The following is a 23018-nucleotide window of genomic DNA, read 5'->3' on the forward strand; positions in this document are numbered from 1 at the left end:
GTAAGCATGTAAGTTGTTTATATAACTGTCTGCTAAAATTCAATCCCTCCTAATGCCTTCATCAGGCGATCCGTCACATTGACAGTTTTCAGCTTTCAGTGAGGACATTGTGTTGAAGTGAACTTGTGACAAAGAAATCCAAGCAAAACTACCTGTGCCCCAAAATACTCACATTTATTTCAACAGAAATTTCACCACTTAAACTTCTTACAAAACATCTCTCATTTTAGTTATTATATCATTGCATACAGAATACAGAGAAAACAACAACAAAACCAGTGTCATGGCCACTGGGTGCTAACTGTTCTTCCGCAAAACTTTTTTCCCCTTTAAAAAACATATTCCTATAACAAGATAAGTCCAAACATAGATTGTACAAAAGGTCAGCAACCTGTTCATATGCACAGTCAGTAGTTTTTGATAGAGCTGCCATACATTTGCATTTACTTTGCATATGACTGGTGATATGGAGGAATGTTTCGATGAGCAGGTCACTGCATTGTCTGTATGTCCTATCACACGAGAGGAAAACACACATAAGAACAGGAGAGACTCAAAAACATGTTGACTGAGGAGGCCACTAAGAGTTGATGCACCAACAAAACAGGAGAAGAAAGAAGACTGCAAGCTGGTGTAAATGAAAGAAACGCTTGCAAATGCTTTATGAGGTAGGAAATGCATTTAGCAAGGACGAATACAGTGTAGCCAGACTATACTCTCAGTGGTCTTAGCTAAATTTACAACACCAAATCCTAAAATTTGAGAAAAGTGACATTACATTACAGTTAAGTATAGCTTTAAACATCTGATATACTACTCTTATTTCTATAGGCAGCGGTAAAGCTGCTCTTTAAGAGCAGGGATGGCTGCCGCTGGTCACGTTATTTTGCTTACAGATTAGTAACCTGGACGCCATGCTTTCGTACATGTGAATATCTGCATGCATTGGCCCACATTGAACAAGTGAAAAATGTCTCCAGAGCTATAGTACTGGAACTCATCAAGACATTTAGCACACTGTGTCACCGGCAACACTTCAACATGAAAACCCTGCAAGCTGAACACTGGTAGACATTGCCTATTACATATTTCTCCCTGGGGATTGTCACAATGAGCAAGATAAAATATACACTTTTTTTTTCTTTTTTTTTTTTACTTTTTTAATGTATAAGAAATGGACAAGGTGGAAACATTAAGAGTGGCTTTAGACCTCTTGCATTTCTCTTTTTGTTTCTTATCGTGATTTGCTTGGTTTTTATTAACTTGCGCCATTTGTCATCACTCAAAGCAACTCACTACGCAGATGAGTATTAGACATTACAAGATAAATAATTGTGATAAATATGTATAATAAGGCCATATAGAAAAAATACATTCATTAAAATCAACCCATCTTTGGGTTAGAAGAATGACCATATGATGTTACACACTACTGAGAACAAGTGTGTGAACTGACTCTATCAGGCTGGCATGAATCCTGCACATGCTACATACTACACTGTACAGCTTCTACTGAAGAAACTCCTGTTTTTAGCTCTGTTCCTGTCTTACTGGCATGTATCCGTCACCAGAGGGCTCCACTGACCTGATCGTTGACATTAGTGCAATCCTCTCCAGTGCTTGACTTGGAGGAGGAGGCAGAGCTGCACTCAAACCTGCCGCCCAGAAGTTCAAGGGCAGTGGTGTGAAAGAGGGCGAGGAGCATGCTAATGCGCTGGAAGGAGGAGCAGGAGAAGGAGAAGGAAACAGGAGGCTAGTGGATTCAGTGGGCTTATCAATATCCTCCAGGCTCTCCTCCTGACTCAGCTGCTCCTCGCTCCCGCTGCTAATGCCTGAATCCAGGCTTGGGAGCTCAGCGCCGTCAGCCTGCAGCTTCTGGACTTGCTCGTAACCGGAACAAACCTGAATGGACCCTTTGTCAAACATACCTCCAAACAGCTTGTGAAAATTTACTTCTTTTTCATTCCCTCCCTCCCTCTCCCCCTTGCCCTCAGGACCGTCATCTTGGCAATCAGTCCCATTGATGCTATCTGCCTCCAGGCTCTCTTGACTGACCTCTTCACCACTGCACACACCTGAATCTAGACTCTGGAGCCTGAGGCGCTCGATCTGGGGCTTCTCAGCCATCTCATAATCTGAAATTACCAGCATAGACTCACTGTTGTTGCTACGTTTGGAGAGTAGCTGTAGGAGCGCCTCCTCTTTTGCTCTCACTTCATCCTCAACCTGTTCTGCGCTTTTTCCCTCACCATGACTACCAACTGGTCCATACGGTGTATCAGTACCACAGGCCTCCAGATTCCCCGCAGTGAGCAAGGAGACAGGAGGAAGAGGAGGAGGAGGCGACATCTGAGAGTAACTGGGGTTGGAGAAGTTGGAACTGGTTGTGTCATAGCTGCTCTTGCTTTTCATCTTCTCTTGCAGTGCCGCCTCTGGCCCGCTGGGTGCAACGGCATCCACAACGGAGGTTACCTCGACAGAGATGGTATCCACCGGTCTCAAGAAAGAATGAAAGGATTCGCTGGTGAAGTGAGGACTCAACCAGTTCTGGAGGAGAAGAGGTCAAAGGTGGAGGAGCAAGGGGAGGAATAGGAACAGTTAAAAATACAGAAGAATATAAGATTGTAAAGCTGCATGAAACTTCCAGGCAAGTACTGTTTATAATAAATAGCACTGAAAGTGTTTGTGTCTCTGCTGCTACAGTGACATAGTTTAACCTTTTGGATGAAAAGGAAGATGTGTCTTGTGACTAATGAGTAATTTTTTTTCTATCTGGTTTCACACCCTACACAGGCTGTGCATGGTGCTATTGTTTTCTGTCATGTTGTGCTTGGCCTTTTTTAACACGTATTGCTATTTTTAAAGTCAAGATGAAATGAGAAACACCTTTTAATCATTTAAGATCACACCCCTGGTCATGTTATGTACCACTTTGACAAAATATGGCCAAAAAAATCAGGAGGACAGCAAAACAAAGATAAAAGAAGAGTAATGGTTGGACTTACATTCGTATGGTGGCCAAGTCAAGACTTCATCTAAATGCTAATGATGCCTTGTGTCTGCTAAATGTCTAAATTGTCTGCTTTGGTCACTGTAATAATGCATCAGTGTTTTGTTTTACAGCTTGTTCTGCTGCCCGCAAGTAGTGAAAGATAAAATAATGCAGTGTTTTTATTAAGATTAGTCTGCAGCAACATGAAGAAAAATACGATTTCATTAGCTCACCTGGAAGTTCACACTGGACTTTTCTGGGTTTGGTAAGGGTGGACCTCTGATTGTCTTTGTGATGTAAATCCTAAAAGTTCCCAGAAAAAATACACTGTTCTTAAGCAAACATATTTTTGTCTCCCAAGTGGCACATATGTCTTGGAGGAGTACTTTGTGGTTGTGTCTGCTTACCAGGTGGTTTTGTTAGTCCTAAAGAGTATGAGCAACAAGGCGAACAGCACCACGCATGCAAGTGTGCCCAGAACACCCCGAGTAACATCTGGCAAACACAGGACAGAATATGTCACGTTAGCTAAGTGGTATGTATTTATTCCATTGTGATTCTTGTGCAATTATTCTAATGCACAATCACAGGGAATTAAAAGCACATTAAAATGGTCATTTTTATGCAAGAGTACATAAAAATGTACTCCTTTACCTGAAGGTGGTGGTATTGGTGTTGGTGTTGGTGTTGGTGTTGGTTTTGCTTCTCCAATGGGTGAGACCCATGTTGCAGTGGGGCTCCAGTCACTCCAGATTGACCCCAAGTCACTGTCAGCAGTCTCCGCTCGAACACGTGCCTCATACCTCTCGCCTGGTATCAGCAGATTTGTAGCTATCTCTGCTCTGCAGTCCCACTCACAATGCTTGTCTATTATTCTTTGCCACACAGAGGGATCCTGATCAGGAAGAAACAAATGAGTGGATGTTTAATTGGCTTATTTTCATGTTCGTTCAGGTACTTTTTCCTGGATTTCCAACAACCACACAGCATGAATTGTTTGTACAAATCCTTTAACATTCAAGGTCTCTCTCATCTCTAACAAAGGCACACTCACACACTTATGCATTCACATATTTGCATAGATAAAAATATATATACACACACTCCATGACTGGCCCTGTTGTTTCCATAGCAGTTGGGTGTGGAAAAGTCCGACTCTCGGCTTGGTGACTTGAGGTGACCAGGAAAAGCTGGTAAAGTTGATTTCTGGTCTTGGTGGAGGGTTCAGTTTTACTGCAAAACCATGCACACATAATTTGTTTCAGGGTCATCATGGGCAGCTCACAAGGTCAGTCACAACCAGGCGATATATTTATTGTACTCACTGTGACAACTCGGCTTGTAAGAAATGCTCAAACTTTGCTTCACAGGGTTACAGTTCACGCTAATGTTCAACACATGGTTGTCCAGAAACTGGGGAGATTTAAAGAAAAAGAAAATTGCTATTTAAAAATTTAGTATACAGGCTTTGAACATGATGATACATGTTTGGTAGTAAAGGTGATAATCTGCTGGACAGTTGAACTCATAAGATGCTCTGATTAAAAGCTCCAGCTCAAATGTACAGCCTCAAATGTAGATATAAATGCACTAGAAGTGTCAGAAAACTTTGGAACAAATAACAGTACTTCATTAAATGAAGTAGGTAACAGAAATTTTAAGTGTTGAATGCTTAAAGGACAGTCCAACATCTCAGCTTCTCAGACTCACCCTCTGCTCGGTCCTGAAGATCATGGAGCACTTCTGTATCGCTGGTCTGGAGACGTCAATGGGCTGCAGGTTACAGGAACTGTGGTATGGATTGTAACTGTAAAAACAAATTTCATGTAAATTTCACATTGCTGCACTCATAATGTTATTTGTATATGTAATAACTGTAGATATGCTTCTACGACACATTTGTCAAGTTTTTCTTGCTCGTACTGATGCACCCTTTCAGCATATATTGTGCAGGCAGCATCTGCACGGTCAGCCACAACGGTGCTGTTCCACACGCAAGTGATGATACGATTGTAGTCACTGTAGCAGGTGAGACCTGTGCAGATGAGACGAAATGCAAAGGATGAAACTGTGTCATTTTCAAGTTAGACAATATTAAAGTAAAAATCATCAAAAATCTTTAAAAAAAAAACAAAACAAAACCTTTAACTGGGAGGCTGGGGCAATCTGCTTTTGTGATGGTGCAGACATGAAGCAGAGCAAGAAGAAGAAACAGCAGATGGGTTCTCTTATTTCTCCCCATTTCTTGTGTCATCAGGCTTCTTCTTTGGGAGATCTCAAACCACCGGAATGGTTGGTTTCCGCAGCTGGATGACCAGGGGGGGGTTGGGGTTTGTGTTTGTTCTGGCTTCTGGGTTTTAAACCACTACTTTCTCCTTCTTCTCATGCTGTGGTGAAATGAAAGTGGCAGAGGGATCACGACATGTACGCACCTCTGCTTCCTTATTTTTGTGCTATTTTTGAGAGTTCATTTCTGCTAAGTACCCTGACCGCAAACGTGGCAGAAACAGTTGAGATGCCAACAGGTGATCAAAAAACAGAAACAAAAATAGAAATGTTTCAGATCCTGCCCTGTGCTTGTTCGCTATGGTTCCACTTACACATCCTGATAAAACGCCTGTCAGAATGTAACAGATTTATTTTGCAAAATACATAAATAAATGAAACGGTGATAATGCAATATGTGACGTGGAACTGTGTTTTTCCTCCTTAGATAACAATGCAAACCAGCTGTTGAGAAAGATGAGTTTATTTTCTGCTCAAGCCAACACGTCACGAGCTGCTGCCACGCTGGACGAATATAGCTGCTATGAGCACGTTTTCACAAGACACATTGCTCAACTTGCTGTTTTTCTAAATCATCCAGTCTATTGTAGGCACATCTATGACTGCCTATGTAATGACTGTCACAAATGCCATGACAAAAGACCAAATTACACTGTAAATTGTGGGAAGCTAAACATTAAACAGTGTGCTGCATTATAAAGCTTTACCAGAAAGTCCCTGTTAACTCAGACATCATTGATCAAGATCAGCATCACATCTCATTTTACCTTTTTATTTACATCTTTTATCTTTTACTTCATCAACCCTTCCCCGATAAGCAGTGTTTTGCTGCCCTCTATGGTTGTTACAAGGTGAGAGAAAAAAAAAAAAAGATTTTTAGTGGATGCTCAGTTAAGCTCAAGTTCCATTTACTGGCTTCACTACATCTCACAGTCCACCGTCTTCAGTAAGAGCATGGCCTTCAGCAATTTGGCCAAATTGACTGTTAGTCTCATCCTACTGCGTTGACCCATGGGGACCCAGCTCAGCTGATATTGATATGCAGTGAACCAGGAGCTCTTGTGACATTTGGGACCCTGGAGCAGTCGTCCTCTCTGCCTGTTTGGTAATCCAGCCTCGGCCGAATGCAGAAATCTTTGAAATCAGGTCTTTTTTTTTGCTCCACTTACTTTGTGTGCAGTTGATGTGATTATTCTATTTTTTCACATAAGCGATAGCATACGAATTGTTTGGGTGATATCGTCACTGGGGGATGCAAAAGTTGGACATTTTCAAATGACCTTTGGGGTTAATTTGTTGCATTAAATGCTGCCAAAGCATTAACTAAGTATCAACACTCACTACTTCACCACAACTTTGACCTGATGCAACTGCTGACGAGTCGGTCAAAGACCATAACAGAACTATATCTTGGACTTAATTGCATCATTCTTGACATATTTGTGGTTGTCTTAATGATTTAATAGGCTCCTTCATAATGTTAAATAAACTAAACTGGACTTGTATGCTATTTGAAAGTTTCTTTAGACATGTAAAAGAGAACCAACAGTGGTGCCAGTCACAGCAGCTGATACACGAATAATCTGTTAGTAGTAAGTTGATTAGATCTGAGTGTTTAGCTCTGCAACAACCTTTGGCAAAACACTTTCAATAGTGGGCTTTATAGACATGCAGTCATCATACCAGCGTAAAAAATGGGGGAATACTGCATAATTTAAGCAAATGACTCCTACCAGTGCATCATATGCCACCTCTTAGACATTAACAGACTTAATCATAGAAATGAGCATGAAATACAGACTTCAGGCTCTTACCTGTTGGCGAAGCTGCTCAGGATCTGTTGCAAAATGCTGCTTTCATTCCGTTTGATGGCCTGTGAAAAAACACCAGACAAATGAAAGTTTTCCTCGATTAGGCAAACCGCCACCCTGTAAAGAGGAACGACAAAAAAGATAACATCTGCTCTCTCTGAAGGTCAGTACTAAGAAATGTAATCACAAATCAAGATCGGTTGAGTCTTCTCTCAGTTTGAATCCACCCCCGCTCCCGACTAACACTTCAAGCGTGAAAGGTGTGGAAATTGAGTTCAAGGCGAACTTTCACACCTCTGAGCAGTTTCCTCTTGTATCTTCTCCCAACTAAAAAGTAAGGGCTTATTCTAATGGCAATACCTGTTGTGCACCTGTTTCTATTAATAGAAGCTGATACAGGATTTCAGTTGCAAAAGAACAAAAAACGTGATCCTAACACGAGCGGATTCTGGCTATTTCAGTGTTAATGCTACAGTTTTTAACACCTGCACAGGTTAATTGTTTACCTCGCTTTACTTCCCTTCAGCCCATCATTTCCCCAGTATATTGTATGCATTTACACTTTACAAGCACAGTGTTTAATATCAGAAATTTGATGCCTGTTCTTTCCACATTTGCCCTTTGTGGCAAAAGCTCAGTTGATACGTGATGAATCGCTGCTGCTTCTACATGTGAACACACTGACATTTAAATTCAGTCAAAAACAGGATGAAAAATAGAAATGTGTGTGTGTGTGTGTGTGTGTGTGTGTGTGTGTGTGTGTGTGTGTGCGTGTCTGTGTGTCTGTGTGTGTTGGGTATGATTTGTGTTATGTGGTTATTACAGCCCGCTGCACACCGACCCACAAACACCCACAGCCCCAGATTCAAAAACTTTCTCTCTGTGCAGCAACAGAAAAATATTTTTCTAATGGATTTTTAAACCTTTTATATTTGTAAGAATACCTTTCTCTTAAACATACATTTTCGTTTTTTGCAGTGCACACACGACATTTATATGCATACGTTTTCTTTTTTCGTCCCCAGGAGCAGGGGACGGCACTAGTTCTTGCTGACACCACGGTCAACTGTTTTTGTGGTTTAATAAAGGTCAAAGTGTTTCTGAGAACTCAGATGTTCCATTATTCTGACAGGTGCACTTCCTGCTAACGACACTTCCTGTTCTTCAAATGGCATTAATCAGATCGCAGGTCATGTTCTCGGCAATCATCATTATTAACTTATCGTCAGTGAGGGAGTCAAAATGTGTGTGAAGTGTGCCCTCGCAATTATGTGCTTTATAGGAGGCAAACTAAATAAATAACTGCAATCAGGAAGATGAATAAGGCGTGAGGTTATTTATATAATTGTTTTCTTTAAAAAAAACTTTTTGAAAAAGGTGAGAAAAAGGAAGCTGATCTCGCTTCATCCTCTTAAAGCCACAGTATACCACTGCATTGTATACCACTAACAGGTGCTGCTTGTAAGACTCAAAAGGTTTAAAATTGGTATCAATCACAAACTGGTGCTTTCTATGACAAAAAGTCCATCTGTATAACACATGCGTCAAGCCATCCTATTATACACTACAGCTCTGGATACCAAAACCGATATGAAAAGGATTGAGACATATGGCTGCTTGAGAAGGCGGTGTGGCATCTTATGGCCTAACAAGATCACAAGCCTGAAATTGTACAGAAAAAGCAAAAATATCATCATTAAAATAAACCAGGGGCCACTTTATCATGGCCAGATCACATCACAAAGGCTGCATTTAGATGGATACTTTCAGACAAGCTGGCCGAGATAAACTTGGGGGATACTCCACTTGTTGGCAAGGATGGAAGGAAATGATGGAGGGAGCTTGTTGTGGCTTTTTGTCCCACAGAGGACAAGCAGGATTAACTCTGCTTTAATGATATCAGACTTCATGTGATGAGAGAACACTAATCATATCAACTGGAAATATGTGCGATGCAACCACAGCAATCACAACCAAATATGAGGATGCATTGAGAAAGAAAGATGATCTATTTTTTAGAGTCTGTTTTCGGTTTAACTGACAGTTAGGTCAGCTTCAGGTCAGTTATCATCTGACAAAGCATCAAGCAGCAATATTGTTTGCATGGTTAATCACAGGTTAACGTACCGTATGAACCGATGCATAACAGTGATTAAACTGCTCACCAGAGCTTTGCTTGAAGTTTCAGAAATGAGTATTTTCCACTGTATGATTTGAAATCACTGTGTGGATTCTCACTTAATAAAATCTTCCGCTCAGTCTGCGCAATTGTGACTGTCTGGGTCTTTTAAGGCTGATGGGCTGATAGTTCAGAAGATGATACCAATCCAAAGATAAAGCTTTTACACTAAGAAATGTGTGATCTCTCTGCTGCTGCTGTGCAGAAGTCTCAGCAGTGCAGCTGCTACAAGCCCCCTTTAATGTGACCAAATCAAGCTTGATGTCATGAGATTTGAAGTCATGCTGTACAGTCCACCAACTTCCCCTACTGAGGGTCTGTACTTTTCCAGCATTTCCCAAGTGAACGCTGGAGATTTGAGTCTGCACATTTCATGATCAGCAGCTGATAGTGGGAAAGGCCTCAGCGGGGAAGCGCTTTGAATCACACTCTCAAATCAACTACTCCTCCTAGTCTCACGTTGTCAGCCACTTGATAGTCAACCTCTTTCTAACCGCTTTCGCCGAGATACTTTGTCGTTGATATCGGTCTTCTTCTGACATTTGGACTTCCCCTAATCTACTCCAACTGAAATGAAAGAGCTGACACTCTCTCTCTCTCTCTCTCTCTCTCTCTCTCTCTCTCTCTCTCTTTCCTCTCTTTCTTTCATTCTTTTCTTTCTCTGTTTCACACAGAAACAAGCACAGAAATGACCACAAACTACACGCACACAGAAAACACACAGAAAACCACTTCCTAACCCCCTTCTCTTCCCAGAAAGCTACTGTTGTTTCAAAAAATTAAAAAAAAAAAAAATACTACCCAGCAAGAATCCTCTTCCTTTCATGATTTCTTAAACTGATACTGATGGAGGGACTGCATAGATCACAGCTTCTAACAGCTGTCATACTGACAGGCAGAAAATAAACCAGCAAAACCAGCCTAAAAAAAACATTTGTCTTGTATCTGAAGGTAAGGCCACGGTCAAATGAGGGCTCCAATTGAAAAGGACCCCCATTGTGTCATATCAATATCAATGAGGACACAATGAGTGTCCTCACTGATATTGATATGACACGATGAGGCAGCCAGAGGTTGAGGGAAGGAGTCAGGACGTTCAGGTGTTTGGTGGTTTTGGTCCTGATGGGGCCGAACCTGCGGCCGCTGGGAAGCTTGAAGAGGCAGCGAGCCGGGTTTGATGGATCTACCACTGCCCTCCTGCCTGCTGTCTGGCCCTGGCATCATGCAGAACACCAGCAAACATCAGCGAACATATCTGAGAGAGTGTCCGAGAGTGGCTCTGTAGAACTGGGTGCTAACTTTTGGGGAGATGTTCATCTTTTGGAGCAGGCTGAGGAAGAACATCCTCTGATGAGCTCGCTTGATGATAGTGTCAAGTCACTGGTGGTGATTGTGGTGCCCAGAAACTTAACAGACTCCACCACCTTGTCATCAACCAGCTGTGTTGCTGTTGAGTAATAGGGGATGCGGACGTGTCTGTTTCCATGACCATCTGCATTGTCTTCCAGACATTGAGCTTGAGGTTCTTATCCTTGATGACGCATCAGCAGCAAACTTGAGCAGCATGATGAAAAGGTGGCTTGAGGTGCAATCACCAGTGCACAAGTGTAAAGAATGGTGTACACAAAAATGCCATTGTTGGTTTGGTTATAAAGCCGTAACTGGAAGTGTGGGGTGATGGTGTGAGAAATGAACTTGCAACAACAGCATGTAGCATGTAGGAGTAAGCAGCACGACCTGAAACAGCAGCAGCATCATGGCTGATGAGTAGAATAAGTGTGTGGGCTTGTCAGGTTATTTGTTCAACATTTACTGGACTGGATTGTAAACAATTCATCATTTAGAAGATGTATCTCATTACATTTTTCTCTGGTCCTGGATGAAATGTAATGACTTTGATGTCCTGACTTTTCCTCCACTGCCAGCATCTGGTCAGAATTTGTCCAGTACTTTATTGGTACTGGTTGGCAACATTAGCATTTAGCTCAAAGCACAGCCTCACAGAGCTGCTGGTGTGGCTGTAGACTCTTGTTTATTCAGCAGAAGAACGTGAAGAGTTTCTCTCTCCTCACACCCACAGCTTAACCTTCTGTCTCTCACTTTCTTCACCTTCTTTCACCTCCCCACGTAGCAAAGTCGTGTTCACCCACATAACTGTCTCTCTTTTTTTCTCCCTTGTTCAGGTCCCTATTTTTACGGCATGGTAAGAGTGTATGTAAGGCAGGGTGCCACAGTTTATCTGTGAGCCTCATAAATCCCTGGTTCTTACTTTGATGCAGTACACAGAGTGAAGAATTTCATGCCAAACAACCTTTAAAAACATAACACCAGATGTTTTAGATGGTTTCTGGGATGAAACTCCTCACAGCCATGACTGTATCTTACCCTCTAAATTGTCTTTTGTAACATTTGGTTAAATAATTTCCCCAATGACAAACTTGACTACACCAAAGATTAGCTGTTATCGACATATTTCATTAATGTACCATGAGTGGCCATTGAAAGCTTGAGGAAAGAGGACCTTGAGTTCAAATGGTCTTCTCAAACATCATTATTTTGCTAACTCATGTCTCACTTTGAAAAAAAAAGTTAAAATCAAAGGTTCTCAGAAAGGTCCTGCGGTCATTATCTTAGTGGCAAAATGTCATCATCTTCATCGTCACAGTAAGACCATTTATCACAAATACATCCTGAACAGACACAGCTCACTTTATCATCTTTGTCATCATACCCACTTATGCTAGAGCATAATTTCCTGTCACAGACTCATTCATTCATGACAGCGAGAAACAAGCCAGAGCTGTAACAGAAAATAGCTCTTGACCAAAATAAACCTGTACAAGAACTTACGTATCCAGAGTCTTTCTGTGGCAATCTCTCCCCTTTCTGCGATTGTCCTTGTACATTCAAAAGGATTGATCTGTCGCGTTCATGGCTGTAGACTTGTCACAGTGTACTGAAAACTTTTGTTTCCCTTCAAAAACTACACTCTGGCCTCAACACCTAAAGTGACGCATTGGAACGGTTTCAGAGTGAAGAAAAAAAAAAAATGGCTGTGGTTCGTGGTTTCCCTCACAGCACGATCTCTGTGATATGCTATCCATGTTTCAAGAACAAGCGTGAAACAACAGGGTGGAAATCCCTTTTAGGGTCTCTTTTTTTTTTGTTGGCCTGCTTTTTATTTTCTATTCCCCTTTTTTTTTTTATTGCTGTTTAACAGTAGTTTCAGGCGCAGTAGAAACTGAGGTTTGGTTAATTGTTGACTCTTCAAAATGTGATTGTGAGAAGTAACTAGTGTATGCTTTCCCAGACTAGACCTTAAAATGGCCTTAAACAACCCTCAAAACACCCCAGATCCCTAACACATCTAATACAAACTCAAGGACCCTTAATTTCATTTCTGCTTTTCCGTCATTTGTTTTCCTGCCAAGAGTTTGATCAGATTGATTTAACTCACATATTCATATGGTCTATATGAAGCTATAACCAACAGATGGTTAGCCGCCCTTAGCATAAAGACTGGAAACAGCTTGTCTGGCTCTGGCTGAAATCTGCCTACAGCACCTCTAAACTGCTCCTAGTTGACAAGTTACATCCAGTTTGATTAATCTGTACAAAAGCTGTAAAGACTGCATGTGCTTTAACAGGGGGGCATGTGCAGGACTACTTCTCAGCCAAGAGAGTGCACATGGCTTGTTGCTGTGATCATTAAACCTCAAGACATGTCTTTTTAGCCTGTTTTTTTATCCAAGGTCTCGTCATTTGTTGCCTTAAGTTTAAGTCATTGGTGTTAATACTTTTTTTATCCGTTCTGTGTATTTATTGTATGTTACTGATTTTTGTTTTAGGGCTGTACTTTCTTAACTCTTGCAAAATTCTATTTATTCTTGTCTGTTTTTGTTTTTCCTTTTTGTCCGTGCTGTTTAACTCTCGCCCTGTGAAACACTGTGGGCTTCATTTCAGTGATTAGCCTTCAAGGTCAGACTCAGGTGCAGGTTTGAACACTTCGTCAAGTTAATTTTTCCATGCACATTTCTGTCTGATGGTTTAAGTGGTTTATAGAAGATTCTGCTTGTAGCATCTCCAACGGTGTATACAATTACATTTGTTTTACGTTGGCGCCCCCCGGTGTTTTTTTTAAAAACAGACACTGTAAATATAGCGTCTATAAACAGATATCAGCATATGAATGCAGAATCTGTGGGAAAGGGGCAAAAATTTGATATCAGAAGCCTTCTGGTTTTCATTAGCTGTCCATTTGTGGTCTGAGTAGTATCGGCCAATCATGTTGAGTTCTCCATGTGGAGAGAACTTCAACTTTTTGGAAACCAGCATACACAAATGAAACTTCTGCTCTGTCAACAGCAGCTCTCACATCTCTGTTTGTGTGCAGCCGCAGACACTGATCCATTATGATCTAAATATCTTCGTTCATGAGTGTTTAAAATACTCCACGGTGTCCTGATTCAGATTCACACAAGCTTTGGTTTGACTTAATTCCGAAACTGAAAAAGTTAGCAAACCATTTGTTCATCAGGCAGGGCAGCAGAGGATGATTAATATCTAAATGATTATTAGTTTTTTGCAAGACCGACCAGACATCACAGGCAGCATTTTTACGAACCTTAAAACTTCCAGAAACTAACACCTCACAGGTGAGGACAGATCTCTGAGACACTCCCAACAGTATTGCAGGCCTGTGCTGAGTAAATTCTTTGCTGGCCTCATGTGGACACTGTTTCTGTGTGTTCGTATCAGCTGAAATTCAGACATTAAATGATTTTGTTGTTAAAAAATGGAAAGACATTCATATCTTGTTCTCATATTGTTTCACAATTCTAATGAGCGTACACATGGTACTCTCGAAATCTTGAAATTATTTTCAAAAAATGGCTCAATTAAGAAAAAAAGGGATCAAATAGAAGCATTTTTGGCAGTGGACTTACCCTGTGGGTCGATCTGCCTCAGTGGACCTCGTGTTCACAGCAAGATAACAGAAATTATTTCTTTATCAGATCAACACACTCACCAGTTAGGGGCAAGTCAAGACGACAACTCCCTCTGGCTGGAAAAGACTTTGACTCACTCCTCTTTGTATTATTCATACAACATCCGTAGAAGAGGACGTTTAGCTGTATAGTTCTCAGAAATCACCTTTCAGAAACAAGTGACCACTAACAAAAAGAGGAAGGCTTCACAGGGTACACTTCCCGTTTATTTCAGGCCATGTTAACCTGACTTATTTTCAGCTTAAATCACTTGGATCCCTTGGTTTCCTTATATTTACAGCTTCTCTTTTCTTAAATGACGAAGCAAAAACACCAAGTGTTAATATGTGTGTTGTTGCTCATTCTTTTAACACAATGCAAGATGATTTCAATGGTGGCACCGCTCACCGTTATTTTAAGGCAGAAGGTAAAGTGAATAAGAAGAGGTGGATAACCAGCATGTTGAGTTATTAGTAATATAAAATGTAGGCTAATATTATTTGTTGTCATAACACTGTCTGAGCCTGTAAAAAGTTGCCAAAGATAAAAAAAAGAAAGCTTTTGACGTAGCGTATTGAAATTGCTGTGGAGCAGGTTGCGGGATCAAATCTGGGGGAGTCTGAAAACAAATAATCTAAAAAGCAATAAAACTTGGCTGTTATTCTATTTTATTTCATGCATTTATCGGACTCAAAGTGTTTGTTCCCATATTGACAAAACGCAAATTCCCATAATGGAAATGATTACATATTAGAGTGAAGAGAGAGAGAGAGAGAGAGAGAGAGAGAGAGAGAGAGAGCGAGAGAGAAACTGTCAGAAGTCTGACAGTCAGTCAGAGCTTCATACTCACATACAGCATGCTTCATGAGGAGTAGACGGAGCCTGCATGAGATTTCAACAGACTCACTGTGATTCAAAGTGCAGCTCTGTTTTATTCCAACGTAAGCACTGCAGCTGTAAACAAACTTTTTTAGCTTCAAAACTGACTAAAAAGTCAAGTTTAGTGTTCGCATATTGCTTTAGTCACGTCCTCCGGAATGACAGAAACGGCCCTTATGATTTAACTCTGCATTGTTTTCTTTCAGTGTTGAAGGAACAGTTTTACAGATCTTCTTATTCATTTTTTGCAGAGAAGTAAATGAGAAGATCGATCGATACCACTCTCATACACTAAATATGACAGCAGGCTGTTAGCTTAGCTTAGCATTAAGACTGGGGGCAGGGGAAAACCGCTAGCCTGGCTCTGACAAACACAACTCGTGGTTTTTACATTTCTTTTTGTGCACCGATGAATCAAACAAAATATAAGGTTAAAATTTCTACAATTTAAAGGTGCTCTATGGCTTCAGGCTAGATGTTCTCCCCTGGTTCCAGTCTTTATGGTAAGCCGGGCGAACCAGCTGTGGCTTCATATTTAGAATACAGATATGAGAGCAGTGTCAACCTTCTCATCGAACTCTCACCAAAAAAGCAAATAAGTAGCATAAGCAGGAAGTATTTCCCAAAATGTCAAACTATTCCTTTAAACTTTAGCACACAAAAACAAGCAAACATCCTTCTCTTCTTGTCATCCGGTACCAGTCCGATCCAGTTTTACCTCCTCAACAATGCTTCACAAATGTTTCCCTCGTCCGTCAGATATGATGAGTTCAGGCACAGCGCGGGTGTACCACTCCGACCAGCCGCCGTCGTACACCCACACCCCAGGATGCCCGCATTCATGGGCCGCCAGCGCCGCGTGACACGCAGTCACGGCTGAGCCACACAAGACACAAATTGGGCGGCTGAGGTCCACGCCAGCCCGGGCGAACAGAGCCTGGAGTTGCTCCTTGGGCAGGAAGTGACCCGACTGGGACAGGAAGGACTGGAAGGGCATGCTGATGGAGCCGGGAATGTGGCCTGGCTCTGTGTCTGCCAATCAGAAAGAGAGAACAGAAAGACAGTGACACACAAGGACAGAAAGGCTTTTGTTGTTTTGTTTTGTCCACTCTCTGGAGTTTCTGGGGAATTTCTCAAACACATCTTGCAGCTGTGAGTGATGCAGGCATGAGACAGACTAAGAGGTCAGAGGGCACAGGAAGTGTTACATCACTCCAGCCACACTCTACTATCAGATACTCAGCATTATTTCACCAGTGGAAAGGGATAATACTTGTGCAAACAGATGAGATAAAGTTAGCAAAGCATCACTGTGATCATAAACACGAGTACAAAGCAGATAAACATGGCAGATGCTGAGGGGGTCGAGTCTGGGCTACAGCAAAGAGAACGTGGACACAAACCATTTCGCCAGCGTGGTGGAGCAAAGGTTGCACCATGTCTTCCCACGCTGTTCCCAAAAAATCTTTTTTTACTAAGACAAGAATTCCAATCTAAATCTAAAGTACACACTGCATAGCAAACATATCTTTTCAACAGAAACAGAGGTCAAAGTTCACTGCTAACAGCACATCAAAGTGTTTCTCTGTGTGCATTATTGTGTGTACTGTACATACAGTATGGATGCAGATACATGTGTGGGGATTGGGTGGGTGGGTCGGGGTGGGAATGTAATGGAATAAGATAAGGCACGTACTATAGGCATCTTATCACTGAATACTGACTGCTATCTGTAAAGATCGACCTAAGGATGGACAACATCTAAAAGCTAAACCATTCACTCTACCAGCTACTGTCTCTCAGCTCTGTGTGTGTGTGTGTGTGTGTGTGTGTGTGTGTGTGTGTGTGCGCATATGGGTCAGTGACTGTAGATATAATCCATCGTTATGGGCGCATGTTCTGTACGTGCGCTCTCCTGATGTGTTTGTGTTATTGTGTGGTTTAGGCTGCTGCCTGCCCGTGTGTGTTTGTCCGGAGTAAACTCTGCAAGAAGCCTGCGTACACTGAAGTCGTGGACTCAGTGGACCAGATTTTCTTTCCCCTGTCTGTCTGCGCCATGCTGAACCCGTACTGTCACAATAGTTATATCTCTGTTCATTAGGTTGTTTCTTAATATAACCCATCTGTTTTCCATAGATAGCGTGGAATCGCAGGATAGGATAGGATGAAGAAGAGTATTTATTCAGGTGTCAGGTTCACAACGACGCCCCGCGACACAATGACTGTGATTTCCAATTACTGTGCTGACCAATTTGTGTTTGGTTACATGTCAGTCATCAAGCAGTCACAGTAGTCCCTGTGTCACAATGCACAATATGTCATTATTTTATCATGTATATGGAAAGAAATACAAGGTAAAATGTGTTTTGGGGATATTACAAATGTTTGCAATAGCAATGAAATTTTAATTTGTATCTTAACGTGTTACTTAACAGGCTCTAAAGACCCCAAGTGTGTATGAATGTTTGGCAAAGCATCCACACAGTGAAGATTTAAAACAATTAGTTGACAAACTTATTGACTCATTTACCAGATACGTTTTTTTTCTGTGTTAACTTCAGTTAATCTGTTGATTATTTTCTCGATTAATTGGTTGTTTGCACTATAAAATGTGCGAAGTTGATCACTGTTTCCCAAAGCTCAAGATGACGTCATTGAATGTCTTGTTTTGTCCACAACCCAAAGATATTCAGTTTACTGTCATACCAGAAAATATTCACATTTAGGAAGCTGGAATCAGCGTATTTTTGCTTTCTTCTTTAAAAAAAAAATGACTAATTGGTGATTCATTTTACGGTTAAAAACTGATGGATGAATCATTGCAACAGTTACGCAACAGTTAGATCATTGAGCTGAACATTGATCTTTGTATATGTGATTGAGCGCACATGTGCCACAACATCAAATATCCTCATTAATATCATTTGAATTGTTGTCGAGCAGTAGCAGCTGTGACCTGGAGTCCACCGCTCCTTTAAATCACACTGATTTACCATCAATATCCTCAGGAAATCAGCAAAAACCGACAGACGGACGTGCCAGCACATCACATGACTGACGGCCAGAGGAAGATCTGATCTGTGAATGAACAGTGTCCCATCAATGAGGCTTTAACGCAGGCTATCAGTCAGGCTTTGGGCAATTCTTCTAGGTGCAGCCACTAAAGATTTTTAGTTAAACATGGGCAAGTTAAGATAAAAATTCACCATATCTCACCATATAATGAAAAGTTACTGTCATAATTACCTCTCCGCATTAGTTCACAGTTTTCAGAAGTTTTTTGAAAATGATTGTGACTCATTTCGTCAGAGGTGGCAGCTCGTGTAAGTCTGAGTAAGCGAATGCTGTATGTTACTTACTGGAAGCACATTGAGCTGCATGACTTATCACAGAGTCAACCTTTACTTTAGGGAAAATTCAACTCTGCATGTTTTTCCTGAAATCAACAGCTTCACACACAACATGACTGCGTTTGACGACATGCCTGTTAGCACAGACTTGAACGAGCTGACCTAGGTGTGAATTTTCTGGAGGTGATGTACCACGACTGTGTTAGTCAAACCTCAAACCAAACGTCTTAATCATCAGCGTCATCATCAATGATTTTGTCCCTATAAGACCGGAGAACAGAGGTACCGTCGTACTCTGGGTCCAAGGCTGAGGCCACATTTGCTGAGAGAATGACGGCTCATCTGAAATTCTTTTATTATCTTATAACCTTCTGCTGTCAGAAAAGATGAAAGCCAAGTTAAGGTGAACCTTACTTGTCATCTACCACCTAAATAATCTTCCTGTGTATCCATAATTCAAATAAATATTTATTCTAGTCATTGTATAGACATCTATATGTACAGAGATATTACAAAGATGGTGCATGTTGTTCATTGTTGCTTTTTGTGCATATTTGTTGTGTATATATTTTTCCGCATTTGTATTCATTCTATGATTATGTTTGTTCAGCTTTGTTGTCCTTGTTTTTATTTGTCGATTTTTATCTATTTGAGCATTATTTTTGAAACTGTGCGTTTGCTTTGGCTCCAGCAGCAAGACTTGGTTGCAGACTACTCACTGTCTCTGGGTTCCGGGTCCACTCCTTTGAACCTTCTTGCGGGCCTGGTGTCCACCACCTGGAAGGCTTTGGTGTCCAGGTTATCCAGGACATCCTGATAGGTCTTGACCCAGGAGCGCTTCAGGGAGGCCTTAAACTCGGTCGGTGTTGGTCTGATAAACTGGTCGCCCATCGGTCGTCCCTCCAGCTCCCAGTTCCTGAGCCCCCCGTTGAGCAGCGACACCGCACTGTGGCCGAACACCCGGAACATCCACCATACGCGGGGCGCAGAGAACGCACCGAACTCGCTGCCGTCGTACACCACGACGTGCGTGTCGTTCTCTATTCCCAAATTTCCGACATAATCTGCAAAAAACTCCTCTGACGGCAGCATGTGGTCCAGAGGAGACGTTTTATCGCAGCACTGGTCTATGTCAAAGAAAGCTGCGCCCGGGATGTGCCGCTTCTTGAACTCGCTCTTGGCGTTGCGCCGCAGTTTGGGTAAATACCAGGACGCGTCCAGGATGCGCACTTTCCCCTGGACTTTCATAGCCTCCGCAAGCAATTTGGTGGTGAGCACAGCTCTCGCTTGAAGCGCCATGGTTAACTCTGGGAGGCAGACAGGCTGCAGAGTTTACGGTTCTTTAATCAGCTGAGAGAGACTAATGTGCCAAAGGTCGAGAGAGAGAGAGAGAGAGAGAGAGAGAGAGAGAGAGAGAGAGAGAGAGACCAACCCGGCCTCACTTTTTTCCTGGGCAACAGCTGGAAGTGAATGTAGGCGGTGACTAGTGACAGTAATGTGATTACTTTGTAAGGCACAATTAGGACATTTCTGTTTGCAACCTGCACTGGGTATTTAAACTCATTCATATATTGAGCACAGTTTTGGACAACGTAATTATTCTCATGCCTCCCTAGTTTGGTGCACTGCCTCAATCTGTATTTTTACAGAGTTTAATCTGACTAATTTCTTACTGCATATAAAACATTTATTTTTTCTTCTGTGTGAACATATTCTAGTGTGGAGGCACCTTATGTACATAAAGACGTTTGTTCTGTTTGTAGTAGTAGTAGTAGTGATAGTGATGAAAACATAGCAGACAAGGCGTAAGAGCTACAAGTTGCCATGTAGGAACTTCGACTGTTTTCCACCCGGTTGCTTTGAAATGGTGCACTAGAGTGGCTCACCGGATGTTGATACACCCGCACGTTGCTGTTCACAGTCGAAGTTCTTATCCATGTAAGCTTGTAGTCAGTTCAACCAAGCCTCACATTATTAAATCAGTATGTCGGCGTCGTTGATCAGGAGAGGACTGGAGCTGCTGAGCGATGATATCAAAGGTCAGTCTGCCTCGCTGCTAGCTAAGCTACAGTTAACAGCCAGTTAGCTAATGCTAACATTAGCATTGAACATCAGTGCCTTCTGTCAGCCCCGACCAATGTTAGTGATTTTGAGTGTTGTTTCGTCGTTACAACTTGGCGATAACAGGCCTATTTAATTACACCCCATCACTGTTGTTATCTTAAAATAGGACATTGGTTACTTAATGTGCAGTCTCTTTTATGAGGGCAGGACTTATCTCTCATCGTGGTTGTTTTCTGCCCTTGTCTCTGCCCTGTGCACCCTGCCAGATGCCAGTAAAAAGACGAAGAAGAAGCCGCAGCAGCAGACACCCAGCTCGGCCACGGTGATGAAGCTGGTGAGCACAAAGCGACAGGGAGTCACCAAGCAGGTGAAGCGGCTGCAGGGTCGCCAGGGTCCCGGCAAGAGCAAAGCTACAGTCAAAGACAAGAGGATCAGGTCTGCAGTGGGTGAGTCAGCACCAGCGTTCAGGAAAATACATCATCTGAAGTAGAATTCACGTGTGTTATTTCAGCAATGTGCACCTTTATTTTGGGACGGTTAATGTATATGTAGGTATTGAACATAGTGTACACAATCATTGGAACTGACCAGGGGTGACTCATTTTAGAGTGGAGTCTGTATTAAAACGACATAAAACTGACTGATTGTCTATGCTGTAGAGCATAGGTTAGGTCTGATCTTACTCTCTGTGTATATCAGAACCACTAGATGGCTCTATTATACAGTTATCAGCCTTTCAGTAGCCCAGCATTAAAATATGGACTCTAAATCACCCCCCAATCACCACCTCTTTTATGTGCGCAGTAAGAGAAAAATAAAAGACTGCTATAACTTCACTCATTTTTATCTCAGCAATATCAGTGGTTGTGATGTCATTTCACTATTAGTAGCCCTCTGGTGTCAGTTTTGCTACATCTGTTACACCTTTGGTCTCTAATCTTCGGTGTTCATTGTAGAGGAGTTCAGGAAGAAGCAGGGGAAGAGCCACATGAGTGCGAACCTCAAGTACTTCATGGAAACTGGCTATAAAGCAACAGATTCTGACACTTCAAAGGTAAGAAAGGCAGAGATCACTCCCCTGTTGCAGCTGTCATCAGTATGTATGACCCTATGCAATACTTCATGTCCAGTTGCAATGCATTGCTTATAAAGTAATGCCATTTTTCTATCAAATTGTTAAGTACACTTGAAGAAGGATCTCACCATTTCCCACCAAAATCAGAATTTTTACCTTACTGATCTGAAAAAATGGGTCAAAAATTTTAAACTACAGAAACACGATAATTCATTTGTGATTCATTATTAGAAATTTTTGCTCAGCTGGCTTTTCTTTCTTTGAACTTACCATACAGTGTTGACTTGCTCTCTGTCTCACCCAGATCCTGAACCACAATTCCGGGAGACAGTCCAGGAACCGCCCAGACCGACCCACCAAGAAGAGCAAGGAGCCGGAGTCTTTGTTCACAGAGAAGGAGTTCCAGCAGTTCCAGAAGGAATACTTTGGCAGGATTGTTGAGCAGAAATGAAGCGCATCGAAACGCAAAGACACTGCAGCCACAGTGGAAAGGCCAGGCCAGCGTTTTGTGGATCAAAGTGGATTCATGGACCAGATTATGTACTGGAAGTTGATTCCACTTCACGTCTTTCTGACACTTTCGCATTCAGGGAATGTCTGAACGACACTGTTTTTCCCGGGAGAAAGAGAGAATGTCACTCCACAATGTGTCCATTCTGAAAATATTTCACTGCTTCATTAGTTAACATGTAAAACTTCTCATCTGAAGATGACTCATAACTCATCATTAGTCACTAGTTATTTTATGAGAGAAAGTGCAGCTTATTCAGATGGTCTGTCCCTGATATTGTAGTGAAACTGCTCATATGCTTCATATTACAACACATGTTCTCCTGTGGAAAATGTAACCTACGTTACATTTGCCAAGAACAGATTCAGACACAGTAAACATTTTAAAACTTGAAATCATTACACAATTTCTCCATAATCATAATTTACTGATATTTTTTATGCTGCACTGTTGTTGTCATCCAGTCACAAGTCCAATCAGGATCGTCCAATTTGTACTAAAACTGAATGAATGAGCAGAAACATTTTTCAATATCAAGGATCACAGGCTGGCTTTGTTGGTTTCATTCTGGGTGTAACAGCAATAAATCTACATGCACCAGTTCATTTTAACATGGGTGGCTTTGTGTGAGTTTAGCCATGGTCTCAGCTTGCGCGACTCTTTCCAGAATAACAGATTTAACTATTAAATCAACACGCGGTAAAATGTTTGTTGTTTTGACTTCAGAGAATAACTTTCATTCCAACAGCAGAGCTTTTAACCGGTGCGTTGTCAACAAGAATGAAGACGCTTGAATAGCAGTGAATGTAAGTCGTTTGTGTCATAAGATGTCAATCAATTTCACGTCTGACCTGTTAAGATTCTGGGATCAGCATAAGTAGAT

At 41.7% G+C, this 23018-nt stretch overlaps 3 protein-coding genes across 7 annotated transcripts; 1 reads left to right on the forward strand and 2 right to left on the reverse strand.

Moving 5' to 3' along the window:
- Positions 1-165: 165 nt before the first annotated feature.
- On the reverse strand, positions 166-14409 carry LOC143319892 (uncharacterized). Of its 4 annotated transcripts, none has more exons than XM_076729150.1 (11): positions 14298-14409; positions 7093-7151; positions 5135-5379; positions 4916-5027; positions 4703-4799; positions 4318-4405; positions 4095-4225; positions 3647-3887; positions 3400-3487; positions 3226-3295; positions 166-2547 (listed from the first exon to the last, which is right to left on the reverse strand). In XM_076729150.1, the coding sequence occupies exons 3-11, from the start codon at positions 5244-5246 to the stop codon at positions 1531-1533; spliced, it is 1956 nt and encodes a 651-aa protein (XP_076585265.1). In that variant the 5' UTR covers positions 5247-5379; positions 7093-7151; positions 14298-14409; the 3' UTR covers positions 166-1530. The 4 variants fall into 4 exon arrangements, with proteins under 4 accessions (XP_076585265.1, XP_076585262.1, XP_076585264.1 ...); XM_076729147.1 differs by having other exon boundaries at positions 14215-14409; XM_076729149.1 differs by lacking the exon at positions 14298-14409 and adding an exon at positions 12119-12391.
- LOC143319893 (3-mercaptopyruvate sulfurtransferase-like) lies at positions 14228-19832 on the reverse strand. 2 transcript variants are annotated; one of them, XM_076729152.1, is made up of 4 exons: positions 19205-19826; positions 15854-16167; positions 15107-15138; positions 14228-14241 (listed from the first exon to the last, which is right to left on the reverse strand). In XM_076729152.1, exons 1-2 carry the CDS (start codon positions 19782-19784, stop codon positions 15869-15871), a joined length of 879 nt encoding a protein of 292 aa, XP_076585267.1. In that variant the 5' UTR covers positions 19785-19826; the 3' UTR covers positions 14228-14241; positions 15107-15138; positions 15854-15868. The 2 variants fall into 2 exon arrangements, with proteins under 2 accessions (XP_076585267.1, XP_076585266.1); XM_076729151.1 differs by lacking the exon at positions 14228-14241 and having other exon boundaries at positions 14648-16167; positions 19205-19832.
- Positions 19833-20336: 504 nt separating this feature from the next.
- On the forward strand, positions 20337-22855 carry rps19bp1 (ribosomal protein S19 binding protein 1). The gene is made up of 4 exons (XM_076727514.1): positions 20337-20524; positions 20816-20995; positions 21506-21603; positions 21929-22855. The coding sequence occupies exons 1-4, from the start codon at positions 20470-20472 to the stop codon at positions 22073-22075; spliced, it is 480 nt and encodes a 159-aa protein (XP_076583629.1). The 5' UTR covers positions 20337-20469; the 3' UTR covers positions 22076-22855.
- The last annotated feature ends 163 nt before the right edge of the window (positions 22856-23018 follow it).

The sequence above is a fragment of the Chaetodon auriga genome, chromosome 4 (assembly GCF_051107435.1).
Source record: "Chaetodon auriga isolate fChaAug3 chromosome 4, fChaAug3.hap1, whole genome shotgun sequence".
Lineage (NCBI taxonomy): Eukaryota > Metazoa > Chordata > Actinopteri > Chaetodontiformes > Chaetodontidae > Chaetodon > Chaetodon auriga.

Bases quoted from the DNA above. Each gene is read 5' to 3' on its own strand.
- rps19bp1 (XM_076727514.1), top strand. From the start codon at position 20,470: ATGTCGGCGTCGTTGATCAGGAGAGGACTGGAGCTGCTGAGCGATGAT. The intron at 20,525-20,815 runs GTCAGTCTGCCT...GCACCCTGCCAG, and splicing joins GCTGAGCGATGATATCAAAG to ATGCCAGTAAAAAGACGAAG. The intron at 20,996-21,505 runs GTGAGTCAGCAC...TGTTCATTGTAG, and splicing joins GAGGATCAGGTCTGCAGTGG to AGGAGTTCAGGAAGAAGCAG.
- LOC143319892 (XM_076729150.1), bottom strand. From the start codon at position 5,246: ATGACACAAGAAATGGGGAGAAATAAGAGAACCCATCTGCTGTTTCTT. The intron at 3,296-3,399 runs GTAAGCAGACAC...GGGAACTTTTAG, and splicing joins AGGACTAACAAAACCACCTG to GATTTACATCACAAAGACAA. The intron at 2,548-3,225 runs GTGAGCTAATGA...CTTCTCCTCCAG, and splicing joins AGTCCAGTGTGAACTTCCAG to AACTGGTTGAGTCCTCACTT.
- LOC143319893 (XM_076729152.1), bottom strand. From the start codon at position 19,784: ATGGCGCTTCAAGCGAGAGCTGTGCTCACCACCAAATTGCTTGCGGAG. The intron at 16,168-19,204 runs GTGAGTAGTCTG...TCTGATTGGCAG, and splicing joins GGACCCGGAACCCAGAGACA to ACACAGAGCCAGGCCACATT.